This window comes from Podarcis filfolensis (genome assembly GCF_964270895.1).
Source record: "Podarcis filfolensis genome assembly, chromosome: 1".
In the NCBI taxonomy this organism is placed as follows: domain Eukaryota; kingdom Metazoa; phylum Chordata; class Lepidosauria; order Squamata; family Lacertidae; genus Podarcis; species Podarcis filfolensis.
In genome coordinates, this window is record NC_139604.1 from 118,675,377 (window position 1) to 118,693,444 (window position 18,068).

General features: G+C 46.3%; 1 protein-coding gene across 5 annotated transcripts in view; it reads right to left on the reverse strand.

Annotated features, from left to right (window-relative positions):
- CCDC85C (coiled-coil domain containing 85C) overlaps positions 1-18,068 on the reverse strand; it is a 167,529-nt gene that overhangs the window by 4,084 nt on the left and 145,377 nt on the right. For 4 of the 5 annotated variants that reach the window (XM_083618306.1, XM_083618305.1, XM_083618303.1 and 1 more), the window contains 2 exons: positions 9,547-9,642; positions 4,087-4,185 (listed from right to left, as the gene is read on the reverse strand). In XM_083618306.1, coding sequence (XP_083474432.1) covers positions 4,087-4,185; positions 9,547-9,642 — 195 coding nt within the window. The remainder of the gene's footprint in view (positions 1-4,086; positions 4,186-9,546; positions 9,643-18,068) is intronic. The other variant, XM_083618307.1, reaches the window with a different exon arrangement.

Consider the following 18,068-nt stretch of genomic DNA (forward strand, 5'->3'; position numbering starts at 1 on the left):
AGCGGCTGGGGCAACCCAGTCAGATGGGTGGTATACAAATAACAAATTATTATTATTATTATTATTAGCCAACCCTGCTCCCAGGCAAGAGCCATAGCTCTGCCCCAGCAAAATTACGTGTCTTGGACAATTTCCTTAAGACACCTTCCTTACGAGTTTCCGAGAGAAAGAGAGGGCTGCATTACGAAGGGCTGTACCAGTTCAGGGCTCAGATTACTGAACCCTTTAAAAATCCCTGGTCTCCAGAAAGCTTGCCAGCCAAAACAGGCTCTTAGGCCAGCCCCTGGCAAGGTCTGTTTGGGGTGTTCATTTCAAAAGACCAGGAAGTGTCGGCAGCATTCCTGAGAAGATTTCCTCGTTTGTCGTAATATCTCAGGCTGTGCAAACATCATTATTTTGTTTTAAAAAGAGAAGCTAAAAGGGATAGCCTCTTGAGGTGCAGCCCTCACATCCCTGCACCAAAAGCGAGCTTTTTCTAAAGACAGATTACAGATTTCATTGTCGAACAACAGAGCACATTCCGCAGTGCTTCACATCCCAGAGGGGGGATTAGTTGATGGCACTTGCAATGGCAAGATGGTTTGTGGGAAACCACCCAGGTCTAAGGTTCACAGCAGTTTTCCAGGGACGTATCCTGGAACGTTTTTTCACTCTTTGTGTGTGGGAAAAACCACGATGCCTTTCCCGTGCAACAGAGTGCGCTTAAAGAAACAGGGCTTCTTTTGTCATTGGTGCTTATGGCTTTGTGCCATGTGGCAACCCACAAGCCCAGGGTGTTCACATCATACAAAGATTAGCGGTTTCCATCTACTGAAAGCTTCTAAATTGGACCAGATCCCACTGGGGAGTATGAGCTTTCAACCATAACTGTTACCCTAGGTGGCCCCACGAGCGGTGTAATGCTCCAAAGTTTTGTTTATGTTTTGTTTTTAGGGGAACAGACCTGAAATAGTCAAAACAAGTGGATGCAAACCAGAGAATTTCAAGACGGAGGTTAAATCCTACCCACTCTTATCGAGAGATCACTGGCACAGGACTGGGCTGCAGGGCTGCAGTCCTATACACAGTTAACTAAAGGTAAGCCCCAGTTGAGGTTCCCGAGAATATCTATCTATCTATCTATCTATCTATCTATCTATCTATCTATCTATCATCTAAACATGCACTGGGTCAGTCTGAAATTGAAGATCCAGGGAGGCTTTTCACTTGCAAAAGAGGAAAGAAGGGGAAGTAAAAGATGACCACAGTTTTTGACTTTCAAAAGCAATTTGTTATGCACAACCTTCAAGAATAGCCTTTCCCAACCTTGGGTCCTCATATCCTATTGGACTACAACACCCATCATCCATTACCAGCAGGGGCAGCGGTCAGAAATAATGCGACTGATTGTTGATATCCATCTGTCTCAGGAGACAATGGAGAAGTCTCCATTGGAGCAAATTTGGAGAATTTGGAGCAAATGATTCAGCAGAGGAAACACAGCCCAGAATAACTAAGGAGATAGTACAAGATAACTAAGATAACTAATAATAACTAAGGAGATAGTACAAGAATACTTGGCTAGTTTAGATGTATTCAAGTCTCCAGGGCCAGATGAACTGCATCCAAGAGTATTAAAAGAACTGGCAGATGTGATCTCAGAACCACTGGCAGTCATCTTTGAGAATTCCTGGAGAACAGGCGAAGTCCCGGCAGACTGGAGGAGGGCAAATGTTGTCCCTATTTTCAAAAAGGGGGAAAGAGAGGACCCAAATAATTACCGCCCAGTCAGTTTGACATCAATACCAGGGAAGATTCTGGAGCAGATCATTAAGCAAACAGTCTGTGAGCACCTAGAAAGGAATGCTGTGATCACCAATAGTCAGCATGGATTTCTGAAAAATAAGTCATGTCAGACTAAGCTGATCTCGTTTTTTGACAGAATTACAAGCCTGGTAGATGAAGGGAATGCAGTGGATGTAGCCTACCTTGATCTCAGCAAGGCATTTGACAAGGTGCCCCATGATATTCTTGTAAAGAAGCTGGTAAAATGCGGTCTTGACTATGCTACCACTCAGTGGATTTGTAACTGGCTGACTGACCGAACCCAAAGGGTGCTCATCAATGGTTCCTCTTCATCCTGGAGAAGAGTGACTAGTGGGGAGCCACAGGGTTCTGTCTTGGGCCCGGTCTTATTCAACATCTTTATCAACGACTTGGATGATGGACTCAAGGGCATCCTGATCAAATTTGCAGATGACACCAAACTGGGAGGGGTGGCTAACACCCCAGAGGACAGGATCACACTTCAAAACGACCTTGACAGATTAGAGAACTGGGCCAAAACAAACAAGATGAATTTTAACAGGGAGAAATGTAAAGTACTGCACTTGGGCAAAAAAAATGAGAGGCACAAATACAAGATGGGTGACACCTGGCTTGAGAGCAGTACATGTGAAAAGGATCTAGGAGTCTTGGTTGACCACAAACTTGACATGAGCCAACAGTGTGACGCAGCAGCTAAAAAAGCCAATGCAATTCTGGGCTGCATCAATAGGAGTATAGCATCTAGATCAAGGGAAGTAATAGTGCCACTGTATTCTGCTCTGGTCAGACCTCACCTGGAGTACTGTGTCCAGTTCTGGGCACCACAGTTCAAGAAGGACACTGACAAACTGGAACGTGTCCAGAGGAGGGCAACCAAAATGGTCAAAGGCCTGGAAACAATGCCTTATGAGGAACGGCTAAGGGAGCTGGGCATGTTTAGCCTGGAGAAGAGGAGGTTAAGGGGTGATATGATAGCCATGTTCAAATATATAAAAGGATGTCACATAGAGGAGGGAGAAGGGTTGTTTTCTGCTGCTCCAGAGAAGCGGACACGGAGCAATGGATCCAAACTACAAGAAAGAAGATTCCACCTAAACATTAGGAAGAACTTCCTGACAGTAAGAGCTGTTTGACAGTGGAATTTGCTGCCAAGGAGTGTGGTGGAGTCTCCTTCTTTGGAGGTCTTTAAGCAGAAGCTTGACAACCATATGTCAGGAGTGCTCTGATGGTGTTTCCTGCTTGGCAGGGGGTTGGACTCGATGGCCCTTGTGGTCTCTTCCAACTCTATGATTCTATGATTCTATTCTATGATCTCTTGAGGGTGAAGTCAAGAGTTACAGCACCCACTGCGGCTGTAGAGACTGATACGGGAGAGACATGTTTCATTGCAGCTGTGGCAGATGAAGGCATCCGGTTGTGTTGCTGCAGATGCACCATGGCGTTTCTTCTCTCTGTGCTCCTCCCAGTGCCCATTCCTCCTCTGGTCACTGTTATGGAAGCACAACCTGTCTGCCTCCAGGCACTGGTGACAGGAGTGCCACATGCTGGGAACATGGGCTTGGGAGAGCACGTCTTTCTCCGAGACTCCCAATAACATCAGGGAACCCAAGGTTGAGAAAGGCTGCTCTAGAGTACTAAGACACTCTCTGGATTACTAAGACACTCTCTGAATTATAGTCCAATAAGACACACAGGCACTGATCCATTCTGGCTATGGGAATCCTGATTCATGAATGGAATTTTCCCCACCCACATTTTTCAGTGAAGGAAGCCAAACCCCAACCATAACTCAACACACAAAATACACCAGTCCATATATCCATATGTGAGGTCTAAGTCAGCCCCAACCTGGTGCCCTTCAGATGTTACAACTCTCATGTAACCGTATATAGGATTGTAGATTTAACTGATTTAATAACAATTCCCATTCACAGGAAGCCTTAAGAACAGTGGTTTTGGGATCAGATAGGGGAAAAGATCTTCAATAGGTGATTCTCATCACCATGTTGAACTATAATGACCATGACTGGGAGGATGGAAGGAGCCATGATGGCCACATTTCTGTAAAACTGCAGTAAGCCTCTGCAACCTTACACCCACAAGCATTCTGAGTGTGTGAACGTTTTGATTGACAGTATTCGTAACCCAATTTCTCTGCAGGTTGCAAAGACAACAAGCGACTAAGCCTGCACACACAGAACAAGATATTGGACAGCATTTAACACCACAGTTGGGAGTGAAAAACTGAAATGGGAAAGACTGTGAAAATGGGTTCATTACATTGCACATTTCACGAACAATTGCTTTCTCCTTTTCACTCAGGTCTTCTTCATAGTTTTCTTGAATTTGCCTGTCCAAATTCTCATGGACTTCAAGGACCTACAAACACAATGGACATGAAATTGTAAAATGATGTCACACAGTGATAGACCCTAAGGTACCCCTAAGTGGAATGACCACTCCATCCTCATGCTGTCTGCCACGTTGGGAGGGCAAACAGGGCAAAATCTCAACACACGCATAGGAGAGTGGGAAGTCTAATTGCCAGTAAAACATATGGAGTTTGAGATAAGTGTTCCATCCGCATACATCACTAAGCTGGAAATTAATGGTTAGCACTAGGGGATTCCAGGAGGGAAAAAGAACATGTGATCTACTTTCAACATATGCATACACACTTTTTGCAAATGGTCACTGGATGCTGCCTATATTGCCATTGAATTGTGCAGTTCCTGGCACAAAAGAGAATTAGGTGCAAGGTAACTAAGCTGGAAAAAGCTGTGGCCTGACTCAGATCTCCTGCTCCAAAATCGTGCCAAGGTATGGTAAAAAGAGACAAACTTCTGCTGTCATAGTTAGGTACAGAAGACAGTAAAGGAAGAGTGGTCCATAAGTGGTTAAGGAAGGACTGGAGCTTCAGTGATAGATACCATGCATGCAAAAAGTTCCAGGTTCAATCCCTGACTTCTCCAGGGAAAGACTCCCGCCCTAAATTTGAGCCAGTAAGTTGGACAATGCTGAGCTACAAAGATGGACAGTGTGGCTCCGCATAAAGCAGACTGGCCACTTATGCATCACCTGCCAAAGAGCAGACAAAAGAGTACAATTGTACCTTGGATCCGAAATGCCTTGCGAGTCAAACGTTTTGACTCCCGAACAGCACAAACACGGAAGTGAGTGTTCTGGTTTGCGAACGTTCTTTGGAACCCAAACGTCCATCACAGCTTCCGATTGGCTGCAGGAACTTCCTGCAACCAATCGGAAGCCACGCCTTGGTTTCCGAACTTTTAGGAAGTCGAACGGACTTCTGGAACGGATTCCGTTTGACCTCCGAGGTACGACTGTATACAGATTTGCAGAAGGTGATGCTGATTAAAGTGTACAGACACAAACAGATAAATCATTACTTTAAACAGAAATACATCTAGCCGCTATGGGGAAGACCAGGTGACTGTGTGTACCTGCTCAGTCTGCTTCCCAACTTCAGTCTGCTTCCCAACTTCAAGGCCTCTGCTCTCCCTTCTGGGAGTTCTTTATCTTTAATATAAAGAAAGCCTGGACTGGACAGAGGACTCCTTCAGACACAGGATGGTCCTCTGCAAAGCAAGAGACACATGACCACCCTACTCCTCATTCATGTCTAGCTGTCAAGGACTGGCTGGACACTGAGGAGTGGTGGCTGGATGCATGGGCACTGGGAGAAGGTGGGCTGGAGACTGACTGGGAAGAAGGGATCCGTGGTAGCCTGTAGCAGCCAGGAGACAAGAGTCGGAGGCAGGAGAAGCTGCAGGATTGGAGAGTCAAGTGCAGGTGCAAGAGGGAGGGAGGGAAAGGTCAGGCTGGTGTAGAGTCTGGGGCTGCCACACCTCTCCTCCTGCCCCCACCTCTCCTGCTCCACTGTCTCCCAGAACCAGAAGAGGACTGAAGCAAGTTGCACACAGACGTCGTCTCTGCCTGCTCAGGTGGGGGAGATACATAAGCTGTATCTGTTGCCGCAACTGCCTCTTTGGGTACACACCTGAGAGACGCAAGACTTTTCCTAACTTGCAAGTGTGCTTTTGACAAGAAAGAGTTAATTCCTCACGCTGGACATTCCTGACAGTGCTGTGACACGAGCATAATAATCACCCACATTGTAATTCCGATTGAAGAATCAAGCTTCCACTGCCCCCCCCCCAACTCGGTGACAGAATTATGGTTAACACCGCAATGAATGTGGATTGTTTTGATTCAGATGAACACAACACTCTGTAAAACCAGGCACAAATGCTCCACTCAGCTTTCTAGCGGGTGGCGCTGCGCTTTGCACACTGACCGCTTTGAACTGGACCAATGCTTCCCTTTCCTGCCGTGCCTCGGAAGTCTCAGTTACAAAAATAGGTCATTCTCTTAGGGCCCTTAACCTACTTTGGAAATTGCATTATCCACTAGCTTAACCGACATATTTTGAACCAATGGCAATTTTGCATGACTGTACGGTTTCGCTTAAATTAATTCAATCCGTTGGCTCCTCTCTTTTTTGCAAGGGGGCGCAGGAACACCAGAGGAAGCAAGCAAGCAAGCGGCATTTACAAGCTTGCAAATAAAAATAGATCTCTAATGAATAGGAAGGAATTAATTATTGATCAAGCTGGATGCAGGATGAGAAACCAACTCGTTGGTCTGGGCACGCCTGTGATACACATCAGCCTGGATAATCAAATCCCAGCCCCAGAAATATCATGCTGGTAGCTGAATGAATGCACACGGCCACATGTATGTACTCCAGGCTGAGACACTCCATTAGGTTTTATTGCCTGCATGAAATCCTCCAGTAACCCAACCCTATATCGCATCCTCATATTGCTTCCCCCAGTGTAAAATGTTAACTACAGGGATTTGTGGCAAGGGGAAAAAACCTCATATCTGCTAGCTTTGTATTGCATGAAGATGCATGGATGCAGGAAACTGCTCCTGTTGAACATATTCCCAGCAATATTATTATTAATGGGTTTTATAAGCTGTTTGATAACCCCCCCCCCCAGAGGTGAACGAATCCAAATCATACAGATGTAGAAAAACACAAAGCCGCTGGCAGGATGAAAAGGTTGCAACACTCAGCGGGCAATCTTCTCCTAGCGTTGCCACCTTTCCTCTCTGACCTTGCCCTGTGCCTTCGACAGAAGCCTGACAAACAGAAATTAAGGTGAAGCTTATCAAAGACCTGCGAAGGAAACAACGGAAAACAACTCATCTGCTCAATTCCTGCATATCGGGCTGCTTGTGGCAGAGGAGCAGGACCGTGAATATAAGGTGGCAACCCTTGGAAAGGGGTGTCCTACTGTGGCTGCGCTTTAGGGGATCTGGGCCTCCCAACAGCTGCGCCACTGGAAGATGCTCGGCAGTTTTCTCTGTCAATGCGCCCTGATGAAATGCAGCGTTCGTAGTCCGTTCTGTTAAAAATAGATTTCTGGACCCAGAAATACAAGCTGATTCTGCCAGCTGAGCAAGCTTTCTCTCTCGCCTGCCCACCCCCCTTTCCTTGGTATCTATGCACAGCATCGCAACCTGGAAGATTATCTAAGTGCCCTCGGGTCTGGTACATTAAGAGTGCTTTGCACAGCACTGAAACTCGTGGATAATGAAAACAATGGTCTCGGGGGGACGATACAGATACAGCGATGTGACATTTAGTCTGTGCGTACGTGGCTACGGCGAGGTGGAGGATTTGGTTTGCGATCACTTTTGTTGCGTTCAGCATAGAAAAGAGGCTTCTGACTCTCCTCTTTCCCAGAATTCCTCACGGCAGCACTAGAGGTTTCCATTTCCTGTGGGGAACACCAGTGTCAACACTGGTCTAAGGAACATGGGGTCCAGTCAGAGAAGCTTTGGCTATTTCCTATCGGATGTTGTCATGCTCCTGCTGCTGCCATCATGCGTGTGAACTCTTAACAGACAAAAGAAAGTACTTCTTCACACGAGACAGAGGTAATCTGGGGAACTTGCTGCCCCAAGATGTAGCAATGGCTTTAAAATGTAGCACTGGACTACTGCAATGTGCTCTATGTGGGGCTACCTTTGAAGGTGACCTTTGAAGGAAACTACAACTAATGAGGCAGCTAGACTGGTGACTGGGAGCGGCCGCTGAGACCATATAACACCGGTCTTGAAAGACCTACACTGGCTCCCAATACGTTTCCAAGTACAATTCAAAGTGTTGGTGCTGACCTTTAAAGCCCTAAACGGCCTCGGCCCAGTATACCTGAAGGAGCGTCTCCACCCCCATCGTTCTGCCCGGACACTGAGGTCCAGCTCCGAGAGCCTTCTGGCGGTTCCCTCCCTGCAAGAAGTGAGGTTACAGGGAACCAGGCAGAGGGCCTTCTAGGGAGTGGCGCCCGCCCTGTGGAACGCCCTCTCATCAGATGTCAAGGAAATAAACAACAATCTGACTTTTAGAAGACATCTGAAGGCAGCCCTGTTTAGGGAAGTTTTTAATGTCTAATGTTTTGTCGCTTTATTATTACAGTCATACCTCGAGTTGCATTTGCATCACGTTGCATTTTTTCTGGTTACGAATGTGGCAAACCCGGAAGTGTTTACAGTGGTACCTCAGGTTACAGACACTTCAGGTTACAGACACTTCGGATTACAGACTCTGCTAACCCAGAAATAGTACCTCGGGATAAGAACTTTGCTTCAGGATGAGAACAGAAATAGTGCAGCGGTGGCGCAGTGGCAGCAGGAGGCCCCATTAGCTAAAGTGGTACCTCAGGTTAAGAACAGTTTCAGTTTAAGAACGGACATCCAGAACGAATTACGTTCTTAGCCCGAGGTACCACTGTACTTCTGGGTTCGCTGCTTAGTGCATGTGCAGGAGTGATCTGCGCGCTTCGTGCATGCACAGGAGCGCTGTATTGCGTCACATGCACGCACAGAAGTGGCGCTCTACTTTTTGACTTTTCGGGGTGCAAACGGCACCCCGGAACAGATCGCGTCTGTAAGCAGAGGTACCACTGTATTATTATTATTATTATTATTATTATTATTATTATTATTCTGTTGGGAGGTGCCCAGAGTGGCTGGGGAAACCCAACCAGATGGGTGGGGTATAAATAAATTATTATTATTATTATTATTATTAATATATTATTATTATGAGTTAGGCAAATTCATGGAGGATGAGGCTAGCCGTGTTGGGTGGGTGCTACTTCTTGTATCAGAGACAGTCAGCCTCTGAATATCAGTTGCAAGCCAGGCAATGGTGACCACCAAATAGGATGGCTTCAAAAGATGGTCAGACAAATTCATGGAGAGGGCTATTGATGGCAACTAGCCTACTGCCACAGACTGTATACTTCTCTCCTTCCTTGGAGGTTTCTAAGTGGAGGTTGGATGGCCATCTGCCATGGATGCTTTAGCTGAGACTCCTGCATTGGACTACATGACCCTCCCGGTCCCTTCCAGCTCTAAGATTCTATGAATGCCACTTGCTGGAAACCACAGGTGGGGAGAGGGCTCTTGTGTTCAGGTCCTGCTTATGGGCTTTTCATGGGCAACTAGTTGGCCACTGGGAGAACAGGGTGGCGGACTAGATGGGCTTTAGGCCTGATCTAGCAGAGCTCTTCTTATGTCAATAAAAAGAGCACACCTGCTCTGCTATTTCTCAGCCCAGAGCCTCTGATTGCCTCTCCTCATTGTCTTCCTCTCTTGAGCTGGAATGCAAAGCCTATATGGATGCATGCAAAACACCCCACCCCTTACCTTCATAGCGTGCACCACGGCTTCAGGTTTCTGGTTTAAGGAGACGTATCCCACGGCAGGAGACGCGGCAAGATCGGGAGCCATGCGGACAGGGCCCTGCAAAAGACAAGAGAGCAAACACTTGTAAGTATATATATATTCCAGCAAGAAACATCTGGTGCTGACCAAGAATCCGAGGAAACCATGTTGTGATTTTTTATATAGAAAACCAAACATATTGTGATTTTTTTAAACTACAGGTTTTATATTATTTTACGCTCTGACCTGATCCAAAGAACACCTGACCCAGCTCTGGATTAATGGGATGTGTGTGTCTAAAGTTTAATTATGGTTTATTTGGACTGCCATCTCGATTTGATGTGGTGTCTGGTGTCTAAAGGTAGATGATTATGACAGCAATATTATTATTTTATTTTATTTTATTTTTATTATTTATTTATTATACCCCACCCATCTGGCTGGATTTCCCCTGATATGTTCAGAGGCATCATGGTTTGTTATTTATTTGCTTATTTAAGGATGTCATAGAATCAAAGACTTGTGCAGTTGGAAGGGACCATGAGGGTGATATGTGGTCAAGTCTCATGCTCTACCAACGGAGTATGACTTGGGCAACAAGATCTTCAGAGGCGTTCAAATTGGTGCTGGTTGGAATCATCATACCTAATAAGGTGTTCTGTATGCTCCAAAGCTAAGCTTTTCAGAACACTGAAAGCACAAGGTTTCAATAGAATGGTGTACAAATTCTGTTAAGTACAATGGGACTTCGATAAAAGCTCAAGTCACTGTGAAAGAGCACTCCAAATTATTTGCCCATGTTATCCGCACAGAAAATGGTAGGTCTAGCTGAAAGGAAACACATGGAGGTCTGCACTGATCATTGCAATGCACCCTAAATTATTATTAATTATAAAGAAGTGTGGCTGTGAGAGACTTGGCTACAGATACCCTGAAGGGACCCTGCACTTCTGAATTTGTCACTAGAGTTATACCTCGGAAGTTGAACGGAATCTGCTCCGGAAGTCCGTTCGACTTCCAAAACGTCGGGAACCAAGGTGTGGCTTCCGATTGGCTGCAGCCAATCGGAAGCCACGTCGGAAATTCGGGTTCCAAAGAAAGTTCGCAAACCGGAACACTCACTTCTGTGTTTGTGCCGATCGGGAGCCAAAACGTTCAACTCGCAAGGCGTTTGACTTCCGAGGTATGACTGTACATTACTGGAGGGGCGAGTTTCCCAGGCCCAATTGACTCCTCCTGAAGTGGCTTTTCCAGTAGCAAAAGGACTGATCTACAATTAAATACAGTTTTACCTAACATGCACCTTGGTGGAATGAAATGTTTACTCAGAACATACCAGGAAAGTTTTCAACCCCGGAAACCAACTTAACCTTTGAAGTCACCCATAGCACTGGGTCGCTTTTAACTAGGAAGCAATATTCTGTCTGACACGGGCAGAGGGAGAGAATATTTGGCACCCACTTCGCTGGCTGCATGGCAACATTCTCCAAAGAGCATCAAGTGCCCTTCAAGGAAGGTTGTGAAGGGAACCCAGGAGGTAAGTATATACACACAGCTGCAGCTAAAGGAGGGCTTGTTTTTTAAATGGGCCATCAAGTTCTCTGATGTTTGGTGTTCTGTTGAAAACTCAAAAAAAGTTCCTTTAATGTCAAGAAACCTGAGTACCCAACTAGTCCAATACTCACCTTCTGGTACGGGGGATCCCTTTTATGGTCTCTCCCAAGCAAGGTGAGGCACAATGTCTTTATTCAGAAAGATGCCCCCTTCCTGTCTCTATGATTTGTATGTTTGCACTATGCCATTCAGAGAAACCAACAATGGCTTCATTGAGAACTCTCCAATATTTTGCCTTCATGCTGTTCGGCAAAACAAAAGGGGGATTATCCCGTTGGGCTGTGAAGGTAAATTGGGATGACAGAGCGGTATGCAGTATCACTGCAGGGAATGTGCTGTCCAGGCAGTGCGAAGAGGTGCATATTATAGTCTTTTTCTAAAACACACACAAAAAAATGTGCCTTATCTTAGAACTTCACAATTACAGATGTGACAAGGAAGGAAGGAGCTGTAGTTTTTAAAGATTTTGCTGCTCTGGCTTTATCCCTCATGCTTCTTATTCAGCTTTCTGTCCCAGCTAAGCAGCCTTCAGATCAACTGATGGCTAACATTGAACATAACCAAAAAAGCAGTTTCCCATTACATGAAAGAGCTACAGAGAGTCTTCGCATCCTTCCTCTTCCTCTTTCGTAGCCCTGGTTAAGAGATCAAAAGCTTCCCCTTCTGATTTTATGCCCATTATGTCCAATCTCAGGAAACAGTAGTTTAAAAAAACCCAAAAAATCTACAGTTAAGAGAGAACAAGCCAGGATCAAACCATGGTGTTTGATCCTGGCTTGCTCTGAAACCTGTGGCCCTCCAGATATGGTCAGACCCCAACTCCCACCATGGCCAATGGTCAGGGATGATGGCAACCATTCAGAACAAGGTGGAAGGTGGCTTCAGGGGGCAGAGGGGCATCTCCAAAAATTGTACCCCTTCATCTTTCATTAGTAGACACCCGCACAGATCAAAAGCCCTTTCATGGGTTCAAAGGCACAAACTGAAGAACACCCTATTTATTTCTGCATTCACACCATGGCTAAAGCTAACCAAGGTTATGATTTCAACTGAAGGTTGGAACCAAGGTTAGAAGCTGGTTTGCAAACCATAAAAAGTAAACTTGGTTACCAGTAGCCAGTGCTATTTTTCTAGAAAAAGAGGTGCCAGAACTCATCACAAACACCTCCCTTGTTCTCTCATAATGACATCAACCTGAGAAGTGCCGGAACTGAGTTCCGGTAAGTTCCAGCTGGGGGAAAAGCCCTGTCAGTTGCCCTTGTTAGAGATGGTTAGGTGACTGCTGCACCGGACCAGATAAATAGAGGCCCTGCTGGGGACTGGGCAGACATTTATCTTTGTCCATCCACACCCCACTGGGAATAGTTTTTTTAAAATGTTTACACAATTAATAAGAGTAACAGAGTATTAAAGCAGGCAGAACAGTATGTAAGCCTGAGCTCTTTTACTCTGGGTTCTCTGAAGAACAGGAAAACCCTGACAAATAGTTAATTTCTCATGGGATTTGGGGAGGAAACAGCTCTTTGTCTCCTGAACGTGATTCCTTATTTATTTCTGCCCCCGACTCCCAGTTCATTACTCCACAATATCCATTCACCTTCTCTCTTCAGAGTTGCTGATGCTGTGTAAAACTGCCATCCGTTGTACTAATAGTACTCCAAATGTTTAATTAGTTTCAAAACAAGGAGAAATGCTTTCCTAATGATTTTGCTCCAGGAGGGTTGCCTCAGGAGGGTCCAGGAGTCCATTGGCACATATCACCTGTCAGCCAAATGCAGCTACTAGGCGACATCCATTTGTTTCAATGGAGCTCACCTGGAGCAGGTGAAGTCGTGGGGCTGACATTAATTTATGAAAACCACATGGGGAATCATATCAATACCCCCCAAAGAAGGCGTAACTATATTTGTAGTGGGGTTGTTGAGAAGTGAGTATGAACCATTAAGGTTAGGCTGCAATCCTGCAAACATTTAGCAGGGAGTAGGTCCCATTGAATTCAATGGGGGCTTACTTCTGAGTAGAGGTAGGGATAGGATTGGGCTGTCTGGCACATTTCTGTGCCGGATTTAATCAGCATATGGTCTCCTTAGTTTGGGCCACACAATACAGAACAATAGCTCACACCACTCTTGAGTTACCCTTGGTCTGTGGCCACCAGGGGGTTGAGCTGGATGACCCTCAGAGTCCCTTCTGTCTCTACAACTCTATGATCACCATCCATTTTCAAGGTCACATAGGAAACCTGGGACAAATAACTATGAACTGTTCAAACATTTAGAGGTGTGCCCTGTTCCCTGAGCTCAACCTTTGTAGATGAGAGCGGTTAATAATGATAAGTGGTTAATGACGATTGTGGCTAATGAGGCACTCAGAAGCCAAAACACTAAAAACCACTCAAGTTTAGGGGAGCTCTGTGAGCCGAAACCTCTGTCAGAAAATATTCCAAGCATCCGGCATCTACACTCGCTGTGCCAGTTTTATTGTGATCTTTTCCCCTCTTGTCCTTCCTGACTATCCTATTTCTCCTTCTCTGAAGTGCATTAGTTACTATGGAAACAAACATTGGCATATGCAGCGCTTTGCTGCATCCATCTACCAGTGGCATACAAAAAGTCCGTTTAGATACTAGCATAGGAAGTCGGGGGGGGGAGAGATTGAGAGGCCAACTGAGTGGCACAAGAACACTATTTTTAAGAAGAACTAGAGGACGCAGCAGTTTATTCACCTTGCTGCACCACAACAACAACCTCCCGCATTTTGGTACCCAAAAGCAGCCCAGAACTTCCACTAGGTTCCAGGCAACCAGCTCACACCACTTTGCCTCCACAATTAAACATTCAGTAAAATGCAAGACAAACTCAGAGGACCTAATCTCCCCAGGGATATTCTCCTCTCTGAGCTTTCAGTGCTAAAAAGGCAGGAATCTGTACTCCAGTCTTCCTCGACTTAGTACCTCTACTACAACGCCCATCATCCCTGACAACTGGTCACCCATGGCTGACAGGGGCTGCTGGTCTTCTGTGGTCTCCTCTGTCGCGCGGCCATCCTCTGGGCCCTGGCCTGCTCTCTTGAAGCGCTAGCTGCCATGGAATAGGCTCAGGTTAGGCCTGGGCTCAGCCACGTGTCCTTGCCCTCCCGGTGCTCTCCTACCTCTCCTCCTTAGTGGCAGCAGCAGCGGCACATCAAGGTCAGGGCTCCTTTCTTTATTCTCCTTTCTCTTTTTCTCTCTCCCTTCTCCGTCTCCTCTCCTCCCTGTATCAGCTCCAGGATTTTCCTGGCCCCGGAGCGCCGCTGGGCAGTCGGCCGGGTGGCCAGGTGTTCTTGCTCCTGGCTTGATTTGGGTCACGGGGGTGTGTCAGCGGTTCCCCCAGTTGACGCGCTGGGCGTCCCTGGTTCCCCCTTGGCAGTGGCAGTGGCAACGGCAGTCTCAGTAGCCCAGAGCCAGCCTGGTAGTGCAGTTGGCTCTGGCTGGCTTCAGGAGCTGCTCGCTGCTGTGGCGCCCGCCATTTTGCCTCGCTGGAAGTCCCCATATGATGTGTTTTGTACCATTGAACCAATCACACAACATTCATTCCCTACTAATAAATCTAGAAAACTTAAAATATAAATCCGGGGACACTAAATGAAATCCGGGGACATTCCGGGGACGGATTTTGTCTGGGGACAGATTTGTAAATACAAGGACTGCCCCCGGGAAATGGGGACATCTAGTAACCATATCTTTTAGAGATATAAGGAAAAATAGAGAGAGAGAAACACACAATGAGAAGTAACACCTGCTCCTTGTTTCCACTGTTCTTGTCAATGAGTGCACAAGGCATTTGCATGATGAATATATCTAGAAAACGTATATTAAACAGGTCTAAATTACACATATTATGCTACTTGTGTTCGGATCTTTGTTAACTTTGATTTACAGTGCCACCTCCTCCAAGGTTTGCCTTTCCAAGCTACTATAACATTTCTAGCTATGAAAACAAAACTTTTTGAGGTACAACAATGTGAAAAAGAAGCCACGAGGCTTCCTAGGAAACCTACCTCACAAGGTCGTTGTGGGGATCAGATGAGACAGAGGAGAGCTTGCTGGAGCAAAGGTGGCATATAGATATAATAAATAATACTGGTTTCCTGGATATAGGATTTGGTTTGCAGAATCTGGATTCTTGAGCAACAGGGCAAAGAAGAGAAGGACACCAGATATTTGGAGGGAAGTAAAGGGTCACTTCTGTGAAACCCTTTGCAACTAGAGGCTTATCAAGCTTGGTTTGGAGGCTAGTCAATACCTTTTTTATTCTGCAAGGCCTCTGAATAAATCTAAGGTGGCACCCACTGTTTAGCTGTGACTGTGTGGGGATTTTATTTCCACTGCTTTGATTTTCACTGTCATTTTCGGAGTGAAAAAAACTTACGATTTAAACGTAAGGTTGTGGTCTGCTTTAAAGACCCCCTGCCAAAGACCGAAAATAAGAATGAACTTATAAAATGTCCCGTGTCCTTAAAAGGTGAGTATACTTCAAAAAAATGAGCCAGGAACTAGATTAGGCTGTGGGGGGGGACAGCCCCCCAAAGCGGGCATTTATGGGGATAATTCCAACTTTTCACATTTGTGCCTGACTCACGCATCACATCAGTAGAAAGAGGGGAAGGGGGAGGCATGGCTGCAAACCAAACATCTCTTTAGCTTAAATTGCAGGATGATTCATTCAGAAATGTGAGGAGAAATCACACCATTCAGTTCTAACAGGCTGTCGTTGCTGCTTGGCGAAAAGTATTTTGGCGAGAACATGCTAAAAGGGGGGGGGGAGGAAAGAGGGGGAGCATGCTTCTTCTCATCCTTACCCACCTCCCCTCTCAGGTTTTTTTTTTTTTTCAGGAAGGGTGTGAGTTTTTCACTGTATTTGTTTTGTTTTTTTTTTGAGGGGGAGGGGGGGAATAAAAGATTTCCCAACTGGAGAAGGAACTGAACTGTGAATGGCAACAGATACACAAAAGTCACCACGCAAAGGAAGAAATATCCTTTTCCCTCAGAAACCGCCCCCCCCCACACACACGCGTGCGAGAGATGAAAATGAGCAGGTGGGTGTCTGGGCAGAGGGTGGGATGTCAGCAGCGGCAATCTGGAAATGTAGAGGAAGGTCATGAAGCGATGGCCTCGGTCAGGATAAGGCTGCCCATGTAATTCCATGGAAATAATGGGCGTCTATAATAAAACCTGCCCCTTTTGGCACAGTTAGGGCACACCATCTTTATATGGGTGGCTGGGGGGTGGCGTGCGAGGGAAGATTAATGAAGGGGCCCATATGGCTGCAGCTCAACGTCCCAGCAGGCAGCGGTTCCCCCTCCCTCCCGGGCCCAGCTGTCTCCCTTCCGCTAAGGAAAAAAAGCAGGAAGACGCTCCAAAGAGATGGGTTGTGAAAGGCTGAGAAACGCTGAGGTTTCAAGGAGGCTGAGTGGAAACAAGCTCTTCCGTCTCCTGTGAGAGTGGGGAAAGGAAGACTGTGGCATGTGTGTCAAATAGGCATTCATTCATTGCATTTTTATCCCACTTACCTTATTTTTCGCTCCATAAGACGCACGTTTTTCTTCCTAAAAAGTAAGGGGAGATGTCTGTGCATCTTATGGAGCGAATGCGTGGTCCCTGGAGCCGAATTAAAGGTAAAGATAAAGGGACCCCTGACCATTAGATCCAGTCGTGACCGACTCTGGGGTTGGGGCGGGTCATCTTGCTTTATTGGCCGAGGGAGCCAGCATACAGGTTCCTGGTCATGTGGCCAGCATGACTAAGCTGCTTCTGGCGAACCAGAACAGCGCACGAAAATGCCGTTTACCTTCCCGCTGGAGCACTACCTATTTATCTACTTGCACTTTGACGTGCTTTCGTCCAACTGCTAGCTTGGCAGGAGCAGGGACCAAGCAACAGGAGCTCACTCCGTCGCGGGGATTCGAACCGCCGACCTTCAGATTGGCAAGTCCTAGGCTCTGTGGTTTAACCCACAGTGCCACCCGCGTCCCTTATGGAGCTGAATTGCCCAGGGGCAAAAAGCAGATCATGCTTCTTCTTTTTTGAAAGAGGGAAGTGGGTGTTGAAACAAAGCCGCTGATTGTTTGCTGATTGGGGAGAGAGATAAGGGATGCTAGAGATAAAGGAGGTTGCCTGGGAGGGGGGAGGTAAAGACAGCAAACTTGCAAAGGAGGGAAACAGGAAGACTAAAGCAATAAGGAGAGAAATTAGAAGAAAAGGAGGAGCAAAAAACTGATCCAGCTAAGGAAAAGACACTAAGGCAAACAAGAGGGAAGGGAGTGTTGAAAGGAAACAGCTGATCGGTGGGATCGGAAGAGAAATAAGGGATGCTAGCAAGAGGCTGCCTGGGAGGGGAGAGGTAAAAGCCCATGGATCCTCAGGATTTTTACATTGGGTCACCCCAAATTCACCATCAGATCATGTGTCTGTGGTCACAGCATGAACCACAAAAATCATACATCCACTGTTTCATTCAGAATATTTTTTTTCTTGTTTTCCTCCGGTAAAAACTAGGTGCGTCTTATGGAGCGAAAAATATGGTACTTCTCTAAGGAGCTCAAAGCAGTATGCATGGTTCCCCCCTCCCTCACTGTATCTGCACAGCAATCCTGTGAGGTAGGTTAGGCTTAGAGGCAGTGATTGGCCCCAGTGAGCTTCAAAGCCGAATGTGGATTTGCACCCTGGTCTCCCAGGCCCTAGGCCAACATTCTTAACCACTACAGCACACAATACCCAGAGTGAGCTTGAGACAATAAAGTTCTCAACTCCAAATGTGACCATCAGGTCGGGTGAGGGAGGAACAGGACTGCTTCACATGTCAAAACAAAACAAAAAAATTTCCTTCCAGTAGCACCTTAAAGACCAACTT